The 23,086-nt window shown below is 44.8% G+C and overlaps 1 protein-coding gene across 3 annotated transcripts in view; it reads left to right on the top strand.

Annotated features, from left to right (window-relative positions):
* TNRC18 (trinucleotide repeat containing 18) overlaps nt 1-23,086 on the top strand; it is a 69,325-nt gene that overhangs the window by 34,839 nt on the left and 11,400 nt on the right. For 2 of the 3 annotated variants that reach the window (XM_081338428.1, XM_081338427.1), the window contains exons 9-22: nt 794-1,226; nt 1,872-2,825; nt 3,221-3,393; nt 4,121-4,257; nt 4,969-5,097; nt 6,731-6,905; nt 7,859-8,228; nt 10,445-10,723; nt 17,657-17,923; nt 19,482-19,927; nt 20,634-20,825; nt 22,118-22,259; nt 22,388-22,505; nt 22,649-22,724. In XM_081338428.1, the coding sequence (XP_081194554.1) occupies nt 794-1,226; nt 1,872-2,825; nt 3,221-3,393; nt 4,121-4,257; nt 4,969-5,097; nt 6,731-6,905; nt 7,859-8,228; nt 10,445-10,723; nt 17,657-17,923; nt 19,482-19,927; nt 20,634-20,825; nt 22,118-22,259; nt 22,388-22,505; nt 22,649-22,724 (3,891 nt within the window). The remainder of the gene's footprint in view (nt 1-793; nt 1,227-1,871; nt 2,826-3,220; nt 3,394-4,120; nt 4,258-4,968; nt 5,098-6,730; nt 6,906-7,858; nt 8,229-10,444; nt 10,724-17,656; nt 17,924-19,481; nt 19,928-20,633; nt 20,826-22,117; nt 22,260-22,387; nt 22,506-22,648; nt 22,725-23,086) is intronic. The other variant, XM_081338429.1, reaches the window with a different exon arrangement.

The following is a 23,086-nucleotide window of genomic DNA, read 5'->3' as shown; positions in this document are numbered from 1 at the left end:
AAGACCTGGCTAGATCCTACTTAGCATTAATCAAATCAACTAGACCAGGGGTAGGCAACCTCGGCTCTTTTATGACTCATGGACTTCAACTCCCAGAATTCCTGAGCCAGTTTGGCTGGCTCAGGAATTCTGGGAGTTGAAGTCCATGAGTCATAAAAGAGCCGAGGTTGCCTACCCCTGAACTAGACTGATGTGGTGGAATGTAGTAAGGAGGTGGTTCCCCAGGATGGAGAGGCTGCATTCCAGAGGGGTTAGGAGGCAACTCAGCCCAAATAACCTGTGAGAGAAAGAGGGTGAGGACAGCTCCTCCCTAATAGTTCCCAGAGTATAAGATAGATGCAGATAGTGGAGACTTCAGTCTGGCAAGATTCTGTCTGTCGTTGTGAAACAATAAAGAACTCAGCTTGGAAGAATCGCCACTTATCATTTTTGATTTGGGGCCTTATAGCTGGCCTTTTCATATTGTTGTTATTCCTGGACAACTTTTATACAAGGCAAAGTGGGACAATTGGTGAAAACCAAGTTGTCTAATCCAGCCCATGCATTAATCCATGTTTCTTAAACATCTGAAGGTCCACAATTCGTTCTCTCCAAAAGCCTGCTCCCATTGTTGCAGGGGGAAAAACCCCCCAAAACCCCCACTGCCTGCATTTCCAGGCATTTGTACCTTCTAATCAAGTTTTGAATGACCCGCCTTGTGTCCAACCTAGTTTACTTCTGGGTCCCCTTTGTGGTTCATGTAGCATGAGTGTGGAGAACCATCCCCTATTTCAGATCTCCTATCTCTCCACAGGAGAGGCTAAAAGCCAGCGAACAGCGGGCAGAGATGGAAGAGAAGATAACTAAACGGAACCTGGACAATGCCAAACCAGGTTTGCCAACTTCTGCCTCAAGCCTTCTGCACCGGAAGCCTCCAGTTTTGTCTCCCAGCACTTCTGCGTCCTACAATAAGGCGATCAGCCCTCCTCCACTGTCGCCCAGGTCCTCCTCTTCCCTGTCGGTGCTCAAAGCTGAGGTTATCCAAAAGCTGGAGGAACCACCAAGCCAGCCGACCTATTCCTCCTACCCCACGACTCCCATCACTCATCCATCTAGCCCACCTCCTGCCTCTCCACCCCCTGCCCCCAACCTCCCTCCTAAGGAAGAGGAGGAGATGGAGAACATGGAGAAGAAAGATCTGGAGCTGGAGAAAGAGGCCTCTGCTTCCTATCAGACGTTATTTCCAGGTACAAAGCCCCGCTATGTTTTAATCCACTTTCTTTTTTTTTTTAATTTCCTGTTTGGCCTTTTCCTAACTCTGCCACTTTCCCAAAGCTCCTTTTCTCCCTTGAAAAAGATGTGAACATTTATGTAAGCAGATCCATCTGAGATGACTTCCATCCTACAATGGGAGTTCCACCATACTGTGCAGTTGAGTGCCCAAAACTGGTTAACTGAAATTCACCTTTCTTTCTTTCTTTCTTTCTTTCTTTCTTTCTTTCTTTCTTTCTTTCTTTCTTTCTTTCTTTCTTTCTTTCTTTCTTTCTTTCTTTCTTTCTTTCTTTCTTTCTTTCTCTCTCTCTCTCTCTCTCTCTCTCTCTCTCTCCCTCCCTCTCTCTCTCTCTCTCTCTCTTTCTCCTTCCTTCCTTCCTTCCTTCTTCCTTCCTTCCTTCCTTCCTTCCTTCCTTCCTTCCTTCCTTCCTTCCTTCCTTCCTTCCTTCCTTCCTTCCTTCCTTCCTTCCTTCCTTCCTTCTTAGAACAGGGGAGATTTTGACTCAAGTCAATAGTAAAGTTTGGAAAATAAATTCCTCTAGTCTGGAAAGGTTGAGGGGCTCTCCACAGAAAATATGGGACTTGTCTTCCAGTTTTTCATTTTTGCTGCCCTCTTGCAGAAATTCCATCCAGCTATCCATTCCAGTCCCTTCCAGACTCCTTCAGAAGACACTACCCATACCTTCTCCAGCCAACTGCTACACCCGATCCAGATGAGTTGGGCTCCAGTGTCCCTCTGCCTACCAGCAGTCCTGAGCGCTTGACACTTTCTCCAGAGGTGAAGCCTATTCATCTTTCCCCATCCAAGATTGTCAAACCCATCCAGGCTGTGGAGGAGGAAGAATCCTTGGAAGAACGGGTGAAAACGGAGATGGAGATCGACAATAGCCAGGAAGAAGGCAGCTGTGAACAGGATATGGAGGTCCTGGATATGGCAACTTCGGTTGCCCTCCCTGTTGAGGACACCGAGGGTTGTGACCTTCAGTTGCACCACGGCGAAGCCCTCAGGACTTCAGACCACGAGGAAGTTCTTGAGGATTGCCAAGCTGCCTACCCAGGGATGTCCTGCTCGGTGGAGATGGAAACCCAAGCAGAAGAGACCAATGACAGTGAAACTTGCCCCATTCATGACTATGGTGGAAGTTTGTTACAGAGAGACACTGAACAGTCTGAGATAGGACTGGTCCCTCAGCCTGAGAAGTCACTGTTGGCTGTAGAAATGCCCCATATCCGTTCTCCTTCAAACAGGGAATTTCCCAGCATGCTTCAGGAAGAGGAGGAACCCATGGTAGAAGCCCCCATCTACAGGAAGGAGATGTATTCCTGCCCAGTCCCATCTCTGGATATCAAAATTGATGACCCTTTGGCTGGTATGAATGCCTTAGCAGCAGCCGCTGAATTACCCCAAGCGTGTTCCTTGCTCACGAACAGCGATGGTGGTGTCACTCAGGAGGCAGTGGTGAACTTAGAAGTCTCTTCTAGCCTGTCCCCAGAACACACCTTTCTGCACGGGATTACCCTCTTGAGCGAAATTGCAGAACTGGAGTTGGAGAAACGGCAGCAGGAAACCGAAGGTGAGTAGATATTTTATTTATTTATTTATTTTAATTCCATTTATATCCCGCCCTTCTCCGAAGACTCAGGGCGGCTTACAAGCTTAGCAGTAGATATGGACCTCAATTCAAGACAACGTTCAAGGCTTAGCTTTGAGTCTCAAGCTCTTCTCTTCTGGCTTGTGCGCCAGGCGTGAAAGACCAGGTCCACAGGTGAAGGTCCAGTTAAACTGATTTATTGCTAAAGAGCCTATGCACAGGGGTCTTCTGAACTCAGGGTTAGCCCCTGCTAAGAATTAGTTAAGAGATCCAAATTCAAGGAAGGTTGGACTTAGTTTGCTTAAGCATTTCCTTTGGTCCTTCTCTGTCGGATGTTCCTCCTGTTCCTAATTGCTCGTCCATCCTATCTCATGCAGGTCCAGAGAACTTCTCAGCTCATCCAGCTTTGGAAAGCCTGTTAGCTGCTGGTACCCAGATGCTGATGGAAGTTCTCTCCACCCCCTTCATGGATAGCCTGAAGAACATCCGTCTGCCTCGGGAACTGGACCCCAATAAGAAATACAGCTGGATGCAGAAGAAAGATGAGCCGGTGAATAGGATTGGGAGAGCAGATTTGCAGAGACGGGGATGGGGAAAAGTGGTTAGGAAGAGTTTTTTGGGGGGTGAGATGAAGCAAGCCAAGGAACATCTCAATAGCTTTCCTGACCTTTGAGGGACACCAAAGACTATTTTGTAGCCAATGTGGCTCTCTTTGTCCTTTCTCACTGGAAGTTGCTCTTTGTGATTCGCAGGTGATTGCCCAAAGCCAAACTTTGTTTTAACTGAGAGCAGAAACCTGTTGGGAGAAATTCTTGAGTTCTTCACTGCCATCTTCTGCCCTCTAGATAGGTTAGCCCTGCAGCTAGTCAAGAATCCTAGGAATTGCGCCCTCAGACTTAATACTTACTCAGGTTTTGTTAGGATTCTGAGTTGTAGCTAATGAACGGAACTAACAGAAGAAAATATTTGTAGCTCAGGATTGGACTGTAGAGTCTTTAGTGCTTTCTGAGCTGGGTTGTTTCATGACCCAACTAGGTTATATCACCAGTTTTGGAAGGGAGGAGGAGCAGGTGGTGGAGGAGGAGGACGGTGGGGTCCTTGGTGTTCTCTGAAGTTGGTTGTTTTCTTGCAGACATTTTATGACCCAACTAGGTAACATCATCAGTGCTAGGAAGGAGTGGGATTTCTATTTGTATATAAGTGGCTGTGAATGAATGAGACTGACGGATGTTCTGGTTTTCCTTCTCCCCCAACTCTTTGCTGTTTTCTTGTCTCAGATGTATTCAATTAAATCGTCCATTGGGAACATGGATGCCATGGAACTGGATTACCGGATGAAGTTAGCTGAGCTGCAGAGGAGATACAAGGAAAAGCAGAGGGAATTGGTGAAGCTGCAGCGGCGGAGAGACTCTGAGTAAGTCACCCTGGGACCTTCAGATATCCTTCTGCATCTTCCTGGTTGGCTGGGCAGTGGCACCATCTTTGACTCTTGCACCATCTTGGCTTTTCCACCCCTTTTCTTGTACTCCATGATATTCAAATTGGACTTTGAGAATGGAAGGGCAACCTTGTGGCTTGGCAACATGACTTACTGTTTGTCCATGGGGCAGATGCTGTAGGCACTTCATTAGCAGTTGTGGCCTTCTGTGGGATGTTTTGAGTGTAGGTCAGTATAGAGGTTTGGTGATGGATCACCTTCTTCTTCTTCTTCTTCTTCTTCTTCTTCTTCTTCCTTCTTCTTCTTCTTCTTCTTCTTCTTCTTCTTCCTACTCCTTCTCCTTCTTCCTCCTCCTCCTCCTCCTCCTCCTTCTTCTTCTCCTCCTCCTCCTCCTCCTCCTCCTCCTCCTCCTCCTCCTTCTTCTTCTTCTTCTTCTTCTTCTCTTCCTCCTCCCCTCTTGCTTCCTTTCCTCCTTCTACCTCCACCCCCATTCTTCCTTCCTTCCTTCCTTCCTTCCTTCCTTCCTTCCTTCCTTCCTTCCTTCCTTCCTTCCTTCCTTCTTTCTTTCTTTCTTTCTTTCTTTCTTTCTTTCTTTCTTTCTTTCTTTCTTTCTGTCTTTCTTTCTTTCTTTCTTCTTTCTTTCCTCATTGCTCTTGGTTAACGGTCAAGTGTGTGGTTTTTTTTAAGGGAAAAGCATGACGAGAAAAATAGAAGCTTGGCAAAACGAGGTCCAGGAAGGCCCAGAAAACGGAACCATGGATCAAGCGCTCTGTTGCCCCCTAAGGAGCGAGGGAAGAGTGACGGAAGGAGTGGAAAGTAAGGTTGGGCTGTGGGGCGGGAAAGGGTCCCACCCTGGTTGGGTTGCCTTCTCTCTGCCCCAAACATGGATGTTGGCACTCTTTTGGCACAGTGTCTTGGCCGTTGGGCTGCCACCAGGATGAGCAAGACTTGTTGTGTGGAGTATTAGGGGATAGATGTTGGTTAAGAAACAGGTAGGGCCATCGTGGGGTAAACTGTTGCGATCTAGAGGACGTGTTGATGACTGAGGAAAGAAAGAGAGTGAAGTAGAGCAGGTTCTCTGTCTTTAGGGCTGCGTATGGGTGAAGGACGCGGTGTGGCTCAGTGGGTTAGGACACTGAGCTTGTCGATCAGAAGGTCGGCAGTTTGGCGGGTCGAATCCCGAGTGCCGCGTAGCAGAGTGAGCGCCTGTTACTCGTCCCAGCTTCTGCCAACCTAGCAGTTCGAAAGCATGTAAAAATGCAAGTAGAAAAATAGGGACCACTACGGTGGGAAGGTAACAGCATTCCGTGCACCTTTGGCATCCAGTCATGCCGGCCACATGACCACGGAGACGTCCTCGGACAAGCGCTGGCTCTTCGGCTATGAAATGGAGATGAGCACCGGCCCCTAGAGTCGGAAATTACTAGCACGCATGTGCGGGGGAACCTTTACCTTTACCTATGGGTGAAGTTTGGACTTCCAGTGGGAATGCTGTGGATCTTGGATTTTGTTGGACTTTGAACTTGTTTTCTTTGGCATGAAAGGAAGAGAAACCTACCTGTGTTAGGATACGCTTTGGTCTTGCTTTGCTTGACTGTGGTGCAGCCTCTTCTGTTTCCCTTCTGTCTTCGCTTTCTTGCTGATACATTTAGAACTTGGCTTCGCCTTTGCTTAAGGGCCTGCCTGCATTGTCCACCTCTTCAGCCTGATGTTTCAGATTTTTTTCAAATGAGGGAAATTAAGGAGAGTCCTGTTTGGTCCAGATATTGTAATCCTTCTCTTTCCTCCCTTCCCCTCCCAGCTCAAGTATCCAAATAAAAGTTCAGGATTGTTTTCATTTACTGTTTATACAAGACATGGCTTGGTAAAGGCGAGGTAAAACTAACTCTAAACTCCCAAGGCATCCCACCATCGCATATAACAGTAACTTTCCCAGCCAACTGCCCACCGTCCATGCAGCTCATGCGAATATGTTCTCTTCGTTATGAGACCCATCCGCTATCTCCTTCACACTTGCTAGAATGTCCTTGAAAGGTTTCCATCCCGCTGACTTTCACTGAGCTTCCATAGAACTGGACAAGTTTCGTTTCTCTAAATAACCCATTTGAAAACCTCTCTCCCACCCATCCCATTCTAATGGCAGGATGAAAACAGAGAGGTACGTAGCTGCCACATTTTCGCTCTTGATGGAATGGTTGTAGCGATTTCGAACGGTCGCTAAACGATTGAAAGTCGAGGACTGCCTGCATTTATTTGTTTAACTCCATCAGATTTCATAGCTGCTCATCACACCACGATGTCTCCCAGCTGCTAAGATAAAAATCAAAACAGAAAACAACCAATAACGAACAGCTCTCCTTCATTTGTTGGGCTTCTATCCTGCTGACGATGCTACCAAGCTCTTCCCTTGGTCATCCTCTTTATTCTCCCCGCCCCCTGATGTTTTCAGGCTGAGCAAATCCCTGTTGCTTTCCGAAGACTCAGAAATGGGTGACGGGCTGGAGGAGAAGCACCGAGGGCTTCTCCTGGATGAGGAAGAGGAGGGAGAGACCAGGAGTGGGAAGACAAAGACCAGACATCGGAGTTGGGATGAGCAAGATCTCTTGATGAACTTCTCCAGCGAGGTGAGTCTTCTACCTTGGAGACAATAGGGTTGAGCCGGAACAAATAGTTAAGCACGAAATGGAAGGGGGAGTTGTTATCACTGTTATTCAGTCACTAAGTCGTGTCAGACTCTTTGTGACCCCATGGCCCATAGCAGGCTAGGAGCCCTGTCCTCCACTGTCTCCTGGAGTTTGCCCAGTGACACTTATCTAACCATCACCTCCTCTGCCGTCCCCTTCTTTGTTGGTCTTCCGTCTTTCCCAACATCAGCGTCTTCTCCAAAGAGGAGAGTGGGGGAAGCAAGGTTTAACTTTTCCATTCCAGATTTAGGGCTGAGTAGATACAATTGCCACGGCTCTCATCTTCACTTGAGCAACCTTAGATCAGCTGGGCAGATTAAATTGTTGAAACCATTCAATGGTTTAACCATTCAACCATGTCCAACTCTTGGTGACTTTATAAGCAGGTGCTCTCCATGCTACCCAGCTTCCTTCAGTTGTTGAATGTCCAGCTTTGTATCAGTTTTGAGGGTATCAAGCCAACATGTTGCTCACCCCTTCTTCTTGTTCCACTAACTGCTGCTATCCTCACTGACTCCTCCAAGGAACTTGCACGAGTGACACGGCCAAAGTAAATCAGATGTAGAAGCTGGTGATTTTGGCTTCTGCCGATGTTTCTGGTTTTATGTATTGAAATAAACTGGATGTAAATCCATTGCAGCTATCATAGAACATTCCCCTTCCTCAATTTGAGGACTCCTGGGTGGGTTGCAATCCCCAAATTCCAGCCCTGGAAATGAAGCCATTGGAGAAGGCGTCAGAACCTAGCTCAGAGTTCTTGGGAATATCTAGTGGATTCCACCTCAAAATGCACAGAGACTTCTGGATGAAGAAGTCATTTCTTGCCTGACTTTCCTTGGATCCCTTGCTTTCCTCGACTTCTGCTCATTCTCCCTCTCCTTTTCATTTTGCAGCTCAAGATTAAGAAGAAAAAGGTGGCCTCTGATCAGGAACAACTGGTGAGCAAGCTCGACAAAGCCCTGTCACTCACCAGGCGCAGCAGGCTGAAGTCTCCGTTCAAGTTCGTGGATGGGTCCAGAGGGAGGCAGAAAAATGGCGGCTATTACAACAACCGATACTTGTCCCCCCACGGTGCCTTGTTTGGCAAGGATGCCAAAAACAACTTGACTAAAAGCCTCGGCTTCTCCTTGAAAGCCTCTAAAGAAGGTAAAAACAAAATGGCGCTCAAAATGAAGAAGTTGGAAATGGGGCTCAAAATGAAAGGCCACCATATGAAGGTTTCCAACTCACCAGCGATATCTGAAGTGAGCAGTTATTCCTACAGTAAGTAACTTTTCTTTTCTTAGTTTCCTCTCCTCCTCACTGTTTTTAGTGGGGCTGCATTTAACAGAATAACAAAGTTGGAAGGGAGCTTGGAAGCCTTCTAGTCCAGCCTCCTGCTTAAGCTTGTAAATGGCTGTCCAATCTCTTCTCGATGGAGCAATTACAACTTCTGGAGGCAGGTTGTTCCACTGGCTAATTCTTCTCACTGTCAGGAAGTTTCTCCTTAGTTCTAGGTTGCTTCTTCTCTCCTTGGTTAGTTTCCATCCGTTGCTTTTTGTCCTGCCTTCAGGTGCTTTGGAGATTAGACCGCCCCCCCCCCTCTTTTTTGTGGCAGCCCCTCAAATACTAGAAGACTGCTATTGTGTCCCTCCTACTCCTTTTAATTTGCTGTCAAGGCTTCGTCTTGCCTTCTCTTAGTTGATGATTTCCAAGGAACTCGGGACTACAACTTCCAAAGTTCCTTGGAGCAGGTTCTCCAGGAGATATCGGCCTTCTTGGATCTCTGGTGGATCCAGTTGGATCCATTTCAAAGGACACCAGCTTTGAGAAAGCTACCTCACTTAAACATCTCTTGAGTTTTCTATGGAAATAAAAGGGAAGCCATTTTGGACTGTGCCTTGCATTTGTATATCATGGCCAATGTGATAATTGATCCACCTTACTATTCTAATTATTCAGACTAATTGAGAGGGAAGCCTTAGTTCACATCAGCAACAATGCTCCTCCCAACTGGGTCACCAGGATGTAAGACGAAAGCAAGTGAGAGACGATAAATATTGAGTGGTTTCATTAAAATTGCCCAAGCAGTGCAAGAGAACCGGTGGAATATAAAACTGCTATGTTGCCCTAGTAGCCAAGGAAGCCCACATTAAACCAGGTTTCAACCAAAGATCCTTTTGGAATACACCGTTAGTCTCCCTTTCTTGAGTGGAATTTAGTCTGATCAAGAGGAGGAAAGGATATGCCGAAGACTGATTTAGATTAATAATAATAATAATAATAATAATAATAATAATAATAATAATAATAATAATAATAATAATAATAATAATAATAATAATAATAATAATAATAATAATTTGTATACCGCCCTTCTCCCGAAGGACTCAGGACTTATTATTAGTTTAATAGTTTACCAATAAAGATCTTGGTTACAGGATTTCCAGGCCTTTCCTTTAATTTGCATCCTGATCCTTCAGATTCAGAGATGCTTCTTCTAGGGTCCTTTTTCTTGGAACCCCCCCCCCCTGAATGGTTATTTTTTAATGGGTCAGAATGGAAAAATGATTAAAACACCTGGGAAATAATCATCATAATTGCACTGACTGCATTGAACATGGATGTAATTTGAATGGAATCAGTTTAATTCTTGGTCTGGTCTGTCTTTTAGAGCAGGATTGACAGGTCCCTCAAAAGATTTACGGCTGGCCCTTGACCCTAAGACTTTGCATAATGGACAGCCAGGCTTGAGTTGGATGTGAGTAATGGACAACTAGGTTTGAACTGGAGGCGTTTGGGTGTTGAACATAGGATCGCAGTGTGCCAAGCCAGCATGTTCTAACCCTCTTCCCTATTGTTAGCTCTGTGGTCTACAGACCTAAAAATGCACTGCTTAAAATTGTCCCAAAGGCAACTGGATTTTGTTTTTCCTTGAAGACGTTTTGTTTCTCATCCAAGAAGCTTCTTCAGTTCTGATTGAACGGTGGAGGATGGAAGGATTTATATTCCTTGCAGTTATCTGGTCGTTCAGCCACCATCCACTCCATCCTCCACCGCTCTTGGACGAGAAGTGAAACATCTTCAAGGGAAAACAAAGCCCAGTTGCCTTTTGAAAAGAAAAAAAAAGATTCTTTGGGACAGCCATGACCTGGATGACTGAGAATCTCCATAGACAGCACTTAAAGTTGGCAGTCATGTCTGGTCTTTCTTTCTTTCTTTCTTTCTTTCTTTCTTTCTTTCTTTCTTTCTTTCTTTCTTTCTTTCTTTCTTTCTTTCTTTCTTTCTTTCTTTCTTTCTTTCTTCCTTCCTTCCTTCCTTCCTTCCTTCCTTCCTTCTTCTTTCTTTCTTTCTTTCTTTCTTTCTTTCTTTCTTTCTTTCTTTCTTTCTTTCTTTCTTTCTTTCTTTCTTCCTTTCTTCCTTTCTTCCTTTCTTTCTTTCTTTCTTTCTTTCTTTCTTTCTTTTCTTTTTTAAAAAAATAATAACTACCTTGACCCCAGATACAGATTCTGAGGAAGAGGAGGAATGCCTGAAGGATGAGTGGTCTTCTCATTCCCCAACCCGTGCCAGGATGAGACCCTCCAGCCTCTATAGTGTCATGGCCCCCAAATGCAGCAGGATCTCTGACATCTTCAAAGCCGGCAAGAAGAACATCACCTCAACAAGGACTCTCAAATCTAAAATGGCTGCCAATAGAAAGCGGGAATTTTGTTTACTGTCCACGGAGGCCAAAGCTGGATCGTCATACAGTGACTCTTCGGAGGACTCGTTCGATCAAGGTTACTAGCTTATAACCCAACCCCAAATGTCTAGGTTTGAGTGAGTGGGAAGGAGATGGAGGAAGGGGTGGGTGGTCACTTGAAATGGCTCTGTGAATGGTCAACTTGTTGATGCCATAGAAGATTTTTTTTTTGGGGGTAGCTTATGATTGATCACTAGTCTTACCTACACCAACAACTCTGCTTGTGTCACAATTGTTTTGTTCCTGATCAGCTCTTTCAAGAGCATCCTAGTCTTTTTTCCACACACACACACACACACACATATACTTTTCCTCTCTCTATATATATTTTTTTTCTAAAAAAGGAGAATACGCCATTTCTTGTTGCCATCGCTGTTGTTATATGTGGCTTATTTTTTTTTCCTTTCCAAGTTTACTTTTGGCATGTGTTAGAGGGCATGGGAGAGAAACTGTGTAAATTAGAATATCTGTTGTGTGGGTGTGCCCCCCCTCCCCAAAACCCTGAGATGTTTGTACTACAATTTGGTACCAAGCTTTTTATTAAAATTATCCAGTTTGTTTTTAACTAAAACCGTCTGCCTTGTCTCTCTCTTGCTGTGTCTCTAGGTAGCTTGATGCTTCGCTTCATCTTGCTGTCTCACCTCATTCCCAAAGATTTAAGGGAAAACCAAACAAATCCAAAAAAAAAAAAAGGAATTAACAAAATTGTGATGTGTTTCCTATTATTCAAATATCCCTGGCTTCAATTCTCTACTTTACAGGAGGAAACAGACAAAGCTGTCAGCTGATCTCGTCTTTTCCTTTAAAGCGAATGCAGCTTCTTAGGTTGTGTGTAAATTATTCTAGAGCGGGCTGGACTGTTTTGTCCTCTTGTGTACATACTGTTGCATTTTCATTTTTCATTATTGTTTTTTTTATTTTTTTAACAAATGGCTTTTTATTTTGCCAAAGACACACGCACGCACAAACAAAAAAAACTCACTACGCTTCGAAACCTTAATGCAAGGGGTCTTCAAACTTGGCAACTTTAAGACTCGTGGACTTCAACTCCCAGAATTCCTCAGCTAGTCGCCAAGTTTGAAGGGAAACACCCCACCCCCCCGCCTTAATGGCTTTAGTTCCATTAGTGAAACGCCCATGTCTCAGCCACTTCGAAATGAGGGTCATCTCTCCTCTCAATTAATTCAACTTGAAAAGAAATTAATGACAATTTTTGACAATTTTCCCAGGGGACCACATCTCTCCATCCACCTAGCCAAGCTCTTTTTAACCACTTGTGGTCGTAATAGAAAAGGTTAAATAAGGAGCCCCTTTAGGGTTAAGACAGGTTGAGACTGCGTTCTTCTATCTGTAGGCTGACGAAGAGATGGGTTCCTATCAGCTAAGTAGCCTATCCTCATTGTGGTCAAAGCTTGCCTTTCCTTATAGCCTCTTTTCGCTCCCCTCTCTTTTCCTAAAGGTGTGCGCTTCAGTTGGTTACGGTCGATGGAAGCATATAGTAGTAGTAATTAATATTTTCCCCTAAAATTGAATGATCTCCACCCTCAACAACGCCTTGATAGACCTAGCCTGCCATTTTCTTGGCCGCTGTACGTTTACTGTTTTGCCACTGCATTCTTCAAGAATGGGTTGTTGTTTTTTTTGACATTATCCTTATTATTACTACTAATTTTGCCCTTTTAAGAACTTTGAAGAGATCCTTATGGAGGGGCGGTTAAAGTTTGGAAGCCAAAAGTCTTTTCACTTTGAGGAGGCCAACAATTCTAGGATCTCCTGAACTTTTGTTAACCATTCCAATCAGTTACATTTTGTCTAATAAGTAACCCTGGAGAACTTCTCAAATGGAAGAAACAAATAAATCTAAATAAACTCGAGAAGCTTTTTCTTAAAGAGAGGGATGGAGGGAGAGAAAAGGTAAACCTCAACGAAAGCCTTCTTAGCTTACTGATATTGATTGATTTGAATTTATTGGCCACCCAACTCCTCATTAGCTCCCCTGGAATACAATGTAGGCTTAGCTGCATATGAGCCCCATTGAATGCTACGGTACTGGTTTCTAACTAAATGGGACACCTGCACTCTGTTATTTTGACTCTTGAATCCCAAAGATCTGGTGTATGTGGATGAGTGTGTATAGACACACAGACACACACACACACACACAAACACACACAGCTAGGATGCTATTTTTGCCTTTTTCCCCCCACCCCGTTTGGATGGCACATCCCTTTTTTGGACATCTTCAAATTTTGTTTCCTTCGAGCACCACCCCATTCCACCTTGCAATTGTGGGGGCCAATGGATAAATTTCCAAGTCCAATGTGCAAAAGGTGTCTGGTCTGTGGGCGGGGGTGGAATAGGAGGGAGGGAGGATGGGAGAAATTGAATCTTTTTGCCCCAAAACAAAAAAAGTCTATGCAGAAATATATATATATACATACATATATATACATGTTTTCTTTGGACGTTTGTTTTAAGGGATATTTGTGTAATAGCTTTGCTAATGCCTTTCCCTGATTTTACTAAAACCATTAATAACCTCAGCTTTTCAAGCTTGCTTTCCGCTCTCCTTGCAGCTGCTTGACCCAACCCTTCACCCTGGTCCCTTCTCATGATGCTTTGAGTGTCTCTGTCGCTCTCTTACATTTGCTCTCCCGCCTCCACGGCTCAGCAAAAAATCTCTGAGCCTTATCATGTAGGTAGGCAAAATTAGCTTTCTCTTTCTCTCCTCTGTAAAAAAAAAAAAAGCTTGGCAATTGTGCACTCGTAAAATGGTTCAGGACAAGGATGGAACTGGGGTGCCTCTTTCTCCTTGCAAACACTGGAGTTTGACCTGGGTTTGAAGAATGGAAGGACAGAAGTGGGGCAGGTGGGGGGGGGTGGAGGTGTCTTTGGAGAAGACATTTCGAGGAGTTTCAAAATGATAGTGGGGACCAAGGATGGCCAGGCACATCAGCGGCAGACTGGATAAAGTGTGGTCCATTCATGGTCCCTTCTTCTTCATCATCTTTGCAAGCTAAATTGGGGGAATTCTGAGAGGGTGAGAAGTTTGGGTTGGGTAAGACCCCGTGTTCCTCCCATTCTAATTTTGGAAGTCCTGAACAGGAAAGGACTTTGGCTCCTGACTCCAGAAGGGGTGTTTGCTGTTCCTGCTACCTGCATGGCAGATGTTTACATCTCAAGCTAAAATTTCCATGTTCCTGTTCTTGAGAGAGGTAGCATTTTATAAGTCTTTCTCCAGCCAGACTGAGCTTGGTTAACCTAGTTAGGGAAGAAAACCTCCTTTTCTGGGATTACACAAGAGAGGGAACCAGGCCAGGAGTGTAAGATTGGGATTTGGACAAAAAGGCTTTGCCACCGAGAACAATCCAATGTCCGTGAACCAGAATTAGCAGTAAGCCAGTTTAGCAATGCTAAATCTCAACTGGGTCTGCATGGAAGGTCCCTTCCAGCCCTTGGATTATATGATTCTATGATTGTGTGAATGCAGCCCACGTGTCATTTCACCCTTGAAATTTAAGTAGAATAATATTCCAGAAAAAGAGGTTTTTTTCCCCATGCTTGATAAATACATTGATCATGCCGGGGTCAAATAACTTCGTCTTTTTTTTTTTTAAATGGCTCTGTTCTTAAGTAAAGATAAGACTATGGAATTAAATTTGGGCAATAATCAAATTCAGATTTACACTTTTTTTTATGGCTCACATTCTGACAAAAAACACACTCCCTATTTTTTTCCCCCCTTTGCAATTCTTTTTTTTTCTTTTCTGGAGAAGGACATTTGCAAACTCGCAAAGTTCTTTAGAACTGATTCGAGAAGAGAAGCATCCTCCAGAATATTTGACGATCGTTACAAAGGTGTAACCATCAGGCTAAGCAACAAGAATCAAGCAAATCCTCTTCTGGAGTCAGCAGTGTGAAAATGCACTTGAGAAAAAGCCATGAAAATGTCTTTCTGTTGTTGTTGTTTTTTTTTGCAAAGGTCTGTCCAAATCTGCAATAAAGTTGAAAGTGGGAATTTGGACAGGCCAAGGTGAACCAGATGTGGAGGGTCAACAGCTGTCTCAAATCTGCCTGCCTTTAAGCTTTCTAGGTTTGTTTGCAACATGATGATAACTTTGTGGCGTTTGGTCTAATGTATATATCAGTGTTTTATATATATATATATATACATATATATATATATACACACGCATATATATTTAACGATGCTGAATTAATCTTCAATGTGCTTTTTTGCTACCTGCTATTTCTCCTCTCATTCCTGAGCCATTCCCAGTCATCTTGTTGCCTTTTGTAGTAATTTAACCAATGTCTGTCTGCTGTTTAACTCATTTTTTTATACTGCCGAGTTTTGAGGCCTGAATTGAAAGTAAGGCAAGAATACCTGACCTCCTGTACTAAATTGCAGCAATTTATGCCATCTACGGCTGTAACAGATTGCATGCCAAACTGCCTTGCTGGAATCTTGATCCATATCCAAGTTTTCAATCCTTTAAACCAATAGGTTACTAGTCCTCAGTGGTTTGAGGGTGAGAAATCAGAGGGAAATTTTGGCAGTCAATCTCTCTTCGGATGAAACCAAAAAATGGCTTGTGTGAACGATGCAACTCAAATCAGGAAAAAGGCATCGCTAATTTTTTTTTTTTTTTTGGGGATACATTCCCCCTCCAACGGGAAAAGAGGATTTTTTTAAAAAACAAACAAACCACAAAACGATTGCTGCACAAATCTTAACAGCCAATTGTTTGCATGTGATTTGTGAATGTTTGATTTTGTTTTAATGCCCGTTCTTTAATCTCAAAATGCATTTGCAGTTGTGTAGCTTAGCAAAAGGTGTCAGAGAGAGAGAGAGAGAGAGAGAGAGAGAGAGAGAGAGAGAGAGAGAGAGAGAGAGAGAGAGAGAGAGAGAGAGAGAGAGAGAGAAGGAAGATGAAACGGACTCAAATGCATTTAGTACTACAGCTAGTAGTACTTAAAAAAATCCTGAGGTCATAATAGCTAATTTCTGTTACTAAGAGAAGAACGTATTTGTAGCTCAGGATTGAACTGTGGGGTCCCTAATGCTCTTTGAGCTTGGTGGTTTTCTTGCAGACATTTCATTACTCAACTGAGTACCACCAGTACAGTAAACCACAGCCTAATCAAGAAATCATCCAGGACTCTCTTGCTAGGGTGAGCAACTTGCCTTCCCTTCTAGCACTGATGATGTTACCTAGTTGGGTCAGAAGACATCTGCAATAATAACAATCTCTCTAAATCATCACCTCTTTGACATCAATGCACAAATTTGCGAGGAGGAATCTGGGCAGAGGATTAAACCCTAATAAATTTCTCAGCGCTTTAAAGCCTAAATTAATTCTCCTTCCGATGGTGCAGGGGATCTTCAAACTTGGCCTTGGCCCTTTTATGACTTGTGGACCTCAGCTCCCAGAATTCCTCCGCCAGCGTGCCCAAGCTCAAGGAGCACCAAGGACCCCACCATTTTTTCTTCTGCTCCTCTCTGCAAACTCCACTCCCTTCTAGCACAGATGACAATACCTAGTTTGGTAATGAAATGTCTGCAAGAAAACCACTAATCTTAGAGAGCACCAAGGGACTCCTCATTTTTGCTATTGGTTAGGATAACAATAACTAACCATCTCTGCTAATATTAGAGATAACTTCCCTCCTTGCCAACTGGTGGAAAGCTGTTTTATATGGTTATATATAAAATGTAATACACACACACACACACACACACACACACACACACAAACACACACCCCTTTTTCAAAACCATGTCCTTTAATGGACAATGTTTTCCATAGTCCCAGTTAGGTCTGAGTTTATTTTAATCGCTATGCTTATGTAATTTCACTTTCCTGTTAGATTCTGGCTAATGTTTAAGCCATTATTCATAAATGTCCATCCTTCCTTGATTAGTTTGGTTCAGAATCAACCATATTTTGAAGCTGGTTCAGTAGTTCTGAGGCTGGTCCCCATCGTTGCTCCAAAGTTAAAAGAGGAAGTGTTATTACTGTAATGAAAGATTGCCTGGGTCTTTTGTGTGTGTGTGTGTGTGTGTGTGTGTGTTGTTGTTGTTGGCCTGTCCAAAGAGAGGAGGAAAAAGTTGCCAAGAGTTCATGTTGGCTACTGACTTGGGGATTAGGGGACTTGAAGTCCAGAACATCAAAGAGGTCCCAGTTTGGAGAACATGATTCTAGATTATCTCTTGGCTTTAAAAAAAGGGAATGTTCTGTGCTATTCATGGAGAGCCATTCTTCTCCATTGGGAAACAAAATTCTTATCTAAAAGCTGAGTTTTGTATCAATTGTAACATTTGGCATTCCCCCCCCTAATTCCCCCCCCCACGCCCCTGCTCTTGTAGTCAATAGTTCTATTTAATGGACACTCCCTTGAGACTTCTTTGGGACTTGGGAGAGTTCCTCAGGTCCAAAGAATGTCAGGTCTCTTTTTTCAATGGTTAAGAAGTAGCCCTGATGTTACGTTCTTCTTATAACAAAGCAGAGGTTCCCTCAAAAGAAGAACATCTCGGTGTAATTGCCGTTCTGCATTTGTATGGAATGTCAGAAGGTTGCGCTTCTTGCCTAAGCATGCTTTTGTTAGAACTAAGTTCTTGAGAACTTAAGATAGCCTTAGGTTAGCGAGAGGGAAAGGTGTTACCTTTCTATCATCCATGAGTTTTGAGCTACGGATAGATAAACAGCTTTTTTTGGGGGGAGGGGAATGGATCTCTGGGAAGGAAACCTAGAGGGGAGTCTTCTTCATTCCAGTCATGGGATTGAAGACCTCTCCTTTTTCTGGGAATCTTCTCGTGGCAAGACTTGGAGTGTGGAGTACAACAATTTCTAGGCCTTTTCTAGCCAGAAAGGGGTGCACGGAATGGTCTTGAGATCCATCAGGATGAACGGCGGATTTGAAATCCGGTTGCAGGTTTATGAGAGTTTTTTCATCTTGTCACCTTCAGATTCTAGCTCGGAAGAAGAGGAAGAGGAGGAAGAAGAAGATGATGACAATGATGATGATGATGATGAAGAAGAAGAAATGGAAGGCTACGGGACAGCGGTCAACGAGAGGCTTTCACCATCCGCTTTGGATGAAAGTGGCTTGGGACTTCTGGCCCGATTTGCAGCCAGTGCCATCCCAAGCCCCATCATTGGGCCTTCCGTCTCCATCGTCCAGCTGGAAGCCAAACAGAAAGCAAAGAAGAAGGAAGAAAGACAAAGCCTGATGGGTATGTGGGCCACTGTGCCATGGGGGTTGACTAGACTGGCCTAGGGTTAGTTGGGGATGGAAATGCTGGTGGCCTCCATGCCTCCGTTAGGTTTTCAGTAGTCAGAGGTTGAAGAGCTGGGGCAAATGGGACACCATCCAAATGGGGTTCCCTACTTTGGGGCAAGACTAATCAAGCCCAGATCAAAATCAAAAGATGGATGTCCACCTCCATGCAATGATATTCAGAGGACCATAGATTTTTCCACCCAGTGGTGTCATTCCCAGCTTTCGTAGCCCTTTGTAGCCTTTCCTTAAACCACTAGCATCCTAAAACCATATTTCGAGTTCATCTCCCATCCAAACACTCAACCTGTTTAGCATCTGAGATCAGTCTTAAGTAAGGAGTCTTTGGAACGGGGCTCTCTGGAGAGAATTACAAGAAGGAGGTTATTTTCTCAGTTAATTGGGAGGAAAAATAAATAAATTCCAACTCTGGCTGGAATACCTTCACTGCCTCAAATTAAATCAGAAGAGTTTCAATCAACTCCATTAATTAATGTAGATTGCATATTTCAACGAGGGAGAGACCCAAGCAACTCACTCTGCAGAAATCTCTTTGGGTTTGCCCCCCCCCTTGCCCATTTTATCCCTTCTCTCCCGGGGTCTTGCCGATGTGAATAATTAAAATATCACTTTTTAGTCCCTTTGTGCTTCTTCAATAGCAAAACTGCCTCAAAGGCAGCAGCATCCTTAAAAGTTAAATAAATTTGTTCTAAATCACCACAGAACTACTTAATCAAGATATCCTAGGCCCCTTCCTTCCTTCCTTCCTTCCTTCCTTCCTTCCTTCCTTCCTTCCTTCCTTCCTTCCTTCCTTCCTTCCTTCCTTCCTCCCTCCCTCCCTCCCTCCCTCCCTCCCTCCCCTTTCTTTTTCTATAATGAGTTGTCCCATTCTGTCTAAAGGTTGTATTTAGAAACCCCTTTATTCCTATATATTAATGATCCTGGAATTTCTGGCTGGTTTTGGAAAGGAAGAGGCTGTTTTTCACGGCAAGAGGGATGACGGCAGCAGCCCTTTCCCTAGATCAGTCCTTTGAAAAGACAGCAATCTCTCTCCCATCCTTCCCTCTCCTGGCTCCCTCCCAGAATTCCCCAAAGCCCCATGGAAGTTGTAGTCCGGACACCTTTTGGAAAGGAAATGAAATGTGCGCTTTGGAAGAGAAGGGAAAAGCCGGGGTGATAAGCAGGGGTTTTTCCAAGAGGTGTAACTGTGGATGGAGAGAGTTTCAGGGATCAGCAGGGGATTTCCGTGGGGTTGTGCCTGCCTGGTGGCTGGGGAAACTGAGGCACAGCCGAGCCTTCCGCAAAGAGGTGGGAAGAACTTTGGCTCTCACGTCCGATCCTTACAAGTCGTGCTCTTCGTCGCAAATTCTAAAGCGTTTTGAAAGTGCCGTCGCCAGCCGAAATCCAAATCCATTTCTCTTTGCGATTCTGAGGCTCTCCCGCTTCAGCCTGGAGAAAATATTTCACGGAGTGATTCTTCTGGCTGATAGATCCTTTTCATTCCATTTCATTAGGGACCGAGTTTGAATTTACGGACTCTGAAAGCGATGTGAAGATCCGGAAGAAATCTCCAGCGGCTTTGCTCCATGGGAAGAAAGGAGAGCAAGGTCCTTCTTCAGGCCCCATGGAGACCTCCTCGGGCAACACGTTGGACAAGACCAAGATGGTGGCTGAGAAGAGCCGGAAGCTGAAGAAATTCAGGTCGCCCAAAGACCTGAGTTTCGAGTTTGGGCTGGAGGCCAACGATGACGATGCCTGGAACCGGCGACGGAGCGAGCGGATCTTCCTTCACGACGCCACCACCTCCGCCGGCTTGGCCTCCTCCTCCTCCTCCTCCTCCTCCTCCTCCGCCCCCGCGAGCTCCATTCCGGGTTCCAAAGGCGGACGCTGCCTGAAGGGGACCCTGTTGAGCCCCAAGAAGGAAGGGAACAAGGGGAAAGAGAGGAAAGAACTGAGCAAGGTAGGAAACCACGGGAGAGGGGTGAGAGAAAGGGCTGGTAGGAGGAGTGAATTCCTGGCCATTTGGACTTTCCCCTTGGAAAAAAAAGGGGGCCAAATGGAAAGCAAATGATGATGATGATGATGATGCAGGAAAAATTAAAAGAACATTTTTTCCAGGAAAAAACAAGTTAGAGACAGATGGTCATGGAGCAAAAATCCTTCCTTCCTTCCTTCCTTCCTTCCTTCCTTCCTTCCTTCTTTCTTTTTTTGCCTTTTTTCTTTCTTTCTTTCCCTTTTTCTTTCTTTTTTTGCCTTCCTTGCTTTTCTTTCTTTCTTTCTTTCTTTCTTTCTTTCTTTCTTTCTTTCTTTCTTTCTTTCTTTCTTTCTTTCTTTCTTTCTTTCTTTCTTTCTTTTGCCTTCCTTCCTTCCTTGCCTTTCTTCCTTGCCTTCCTTCCTTCCTTCCTTCCTTCCTTCCTTCCTTCCTTCCTTCTTTCTTTCTTTCTTTCTTTCTTTCTTTCTTTCTTTCTTTCTTTCTTTCTTTCTTTCTTTCTTTCTTTCTTTCTTTCTTTCTTTCTTTCTTTCTTTCTTTTTCACCTTCCTGCCTTCCCTCCCTCCTGCCTTCCCACCTTCCTTCCTTCTTCTTTCTCCCCCCCTCCCTCCCCCCCCCTTTTCTCTCTCTCTCCAAGCCAGCAGTCTGTTACCATCTTTTCCCTTTTGTCTTGCAGAAGAAGAAAAACAAGGAGGGGGCTGTCTGCTCTTCCGCTGGTTCGTCCTCTTCTTCTTCCTCCTCGTCCTCTTTGCTTTCTCCTCTGGGCATCGCCAGCTCCCTGCCGGACCTCCGTGCCAGCTTGGCCGGCTCTTTGACCTCCAACAAGAAGAACAAGGGCAAAGCTAAGGCTAAAGAGGCCAAGAAGGAGGTGAGAATCAAAGCCAGGGCCATCATCCCATTTTTGCCCTCAACATCTCGTCCCTAATGAAGCACTAGAGCTGAACTCCACGCAGGCATGGATGGAACCGTTAGGCCACACGATCCCTCTAGCCTCGCTAGGCAGAACGAAGGTTTGCTTAAGAGTACAATTAACCTTTTCAGGTATGACATGGGCCTGAATTACATAGCATCGTACCTGTTTCTCCCCTATTTTGCACACTTTGTTCGGATTTGATTGCTGTCTCCAGCTTAACCTTTCCTCAGCTCTACCCACTGGACTCTGCCTCTTCGCCTTGGCAAAATGTCTTCTGCAGAGAACTTTTCCATCCCCTAGTTCAGTGTTTCTCGACCTCGCCAACTTTTAAGACATGTGGACTTCAACGCCCAGAATTCCCCAACCAGCCCTAGTTCTTACCCTAACTTTCACTCATGCTGGCTGGGGAATTCTGGGACTTGAAGTCCACATATCTTAAAAGTTATCCAGGTTGAGAAGTACTGCTCTGATTGGTAAGATTAACCTGAAGACTGGATATCACCACCAACCCCCCTCTCTTGCATTTTACGGCAGCCAGGAGAGCTAAACATTCAGGCCCACCAAAACACAGGACCACAATGGAGAACCACATTGGTGCAACCCCTTTGGAATTTCCCCAGCCCTGCGAGTTTTTCTACCCTGAAATGCCCAACGGCAGCCAAGGTTGTGCGCAAGGGGGTGGGAGGCTGTCCCTAGCATTGCTTTTTGCGGTTATAGCCATTTGGAAGACCTCGCTCCAAATATTTTGGAGCAGTGGTGAGAACAGGTTGCAGAAAGTATGGACAGAAGGAGAAGCAACTCAGCTGTCATCCTGTGGGCACCAGAAGGAGGTGTGAGGCTTAAGATCCACCCAGTGAGGGAATTACCAGGCATGCAAGTAGAATAATAAATTTGGTGTCGAGCTTCAAGGAGAGTTTATTCTGCTTCAGCCATTGCTGTTTCTTAGCTTGCCTGCAGACCCAGGGGATGAATGCAGCACGGGCATGAGCTGTGAAATCTGGGAATCAAGGCCACTCAAAATTGTTTCTCTCATAACAATTGTCTGATGCTTAATTGGGGGATGTGACCTGCACTGCTAAACTTTTAATTTACTGCTCTGGTGCCCGTTTAAGCCAGAGCTGGTTTTCTACTCATCTGTGCCGATATGGTGTGCTCAATAAAGTTTTGCATGAGAGACCGGAAGGTCTCAGCTGTGCTTGCTCCGCTGGGATCGTCAGCTGGAACCTTGACATTTGGTTTTGCTCTAGACCCGAGGGAAGGGAGGAGCCGTGAGCAAACTTATGGAAAGCATGGCCGCTGAGGAGGACTTTGAGCCCAACCAGGACAGCAGCTTCTCGGAGGATGAGAACATACCCCTGAATCTCCTTCTGGAAAGGCCCTTGACTCCAGGTGGGTAGATAAGATTGTAGGCGAGAAAGACCTCGGCAGAGGGAGGGCAGGAAGAGATTCTGCCTAGCAACAGTCGGATAAGAGATGGCCTGAAGCGAGTCCACCTCTTAGCTCTGGTTCTCTCACAGCTCCTCGTTCTTGCATCATCGACAAAGATGAACTGAAGGATGGTTTGAAGGTCCTGATCCCCATGGACGACAAGTTACTGTACGCCGGGCATGTCAAGACCGTTCATTCTCCTGACATGTGAGTAAAGGGATTTCTCCATCCTAGTTTCTGTGGGCCTACAGAAGAGCCTTGGATATATATATTTTTTCTTGTTAGAAATAATTAATTTTTTTTGTTTGTTTGTTTCATGGGCTTTAAAAAGGCTGTTGTACTTATTTCAGATACCGGGTTGTTGTGGAAGGCGAGCGAGGAAATCGGCCTCATATTTACTGCTTGGAACAGTTGCTGCAGGAAGCTGTAAGTTGGTTGTCTTTGTGGTTAAATAGTATGTGGCAATGAACCTGGGAGACGGGGAGGAATTGATGCTGCTTAGGGAACGAGTAGATAAAAGGTGGGAGAGTCCACAGCTGAATAACGGGCAGAGGAAGAAACTTAGAAATGAACCATCCTAACTTAAGGTAAAGGTAAAGGTTCCCCCACACACGTGTGCTAGTCGTTTCCGACTCTAGGGGCCGGTGCTCATCTCTGTTTCAAAGCCGAAGAGCCAGTGTTTGTCCAAGGACGTCTCTGTGGTCATGTGACCGGCATGACTAGACGCCAAAGGTGCACAGAATGCTGTTACCTTCCCACCGTAGTGGTCCCTATTTTTCTGCTTGCAT

The sequence above is a fragment of the Vipera berus genome, assembly GCF_964194415.1.
Source record: "Vipera berus genome assembly, chromosome: 13".
Classification (NCBI taxonomy): Eukaryota; Metazoa; Chordata; class Lepidosauria; order Squamata; family Viperidae; genus Vipera; species Vipera berus.
The sequence above is the reverse complement of the archived record's forward strand: the minus strand, read 5'-3'. Positions and strand labels throughout refer to the sequence as shown.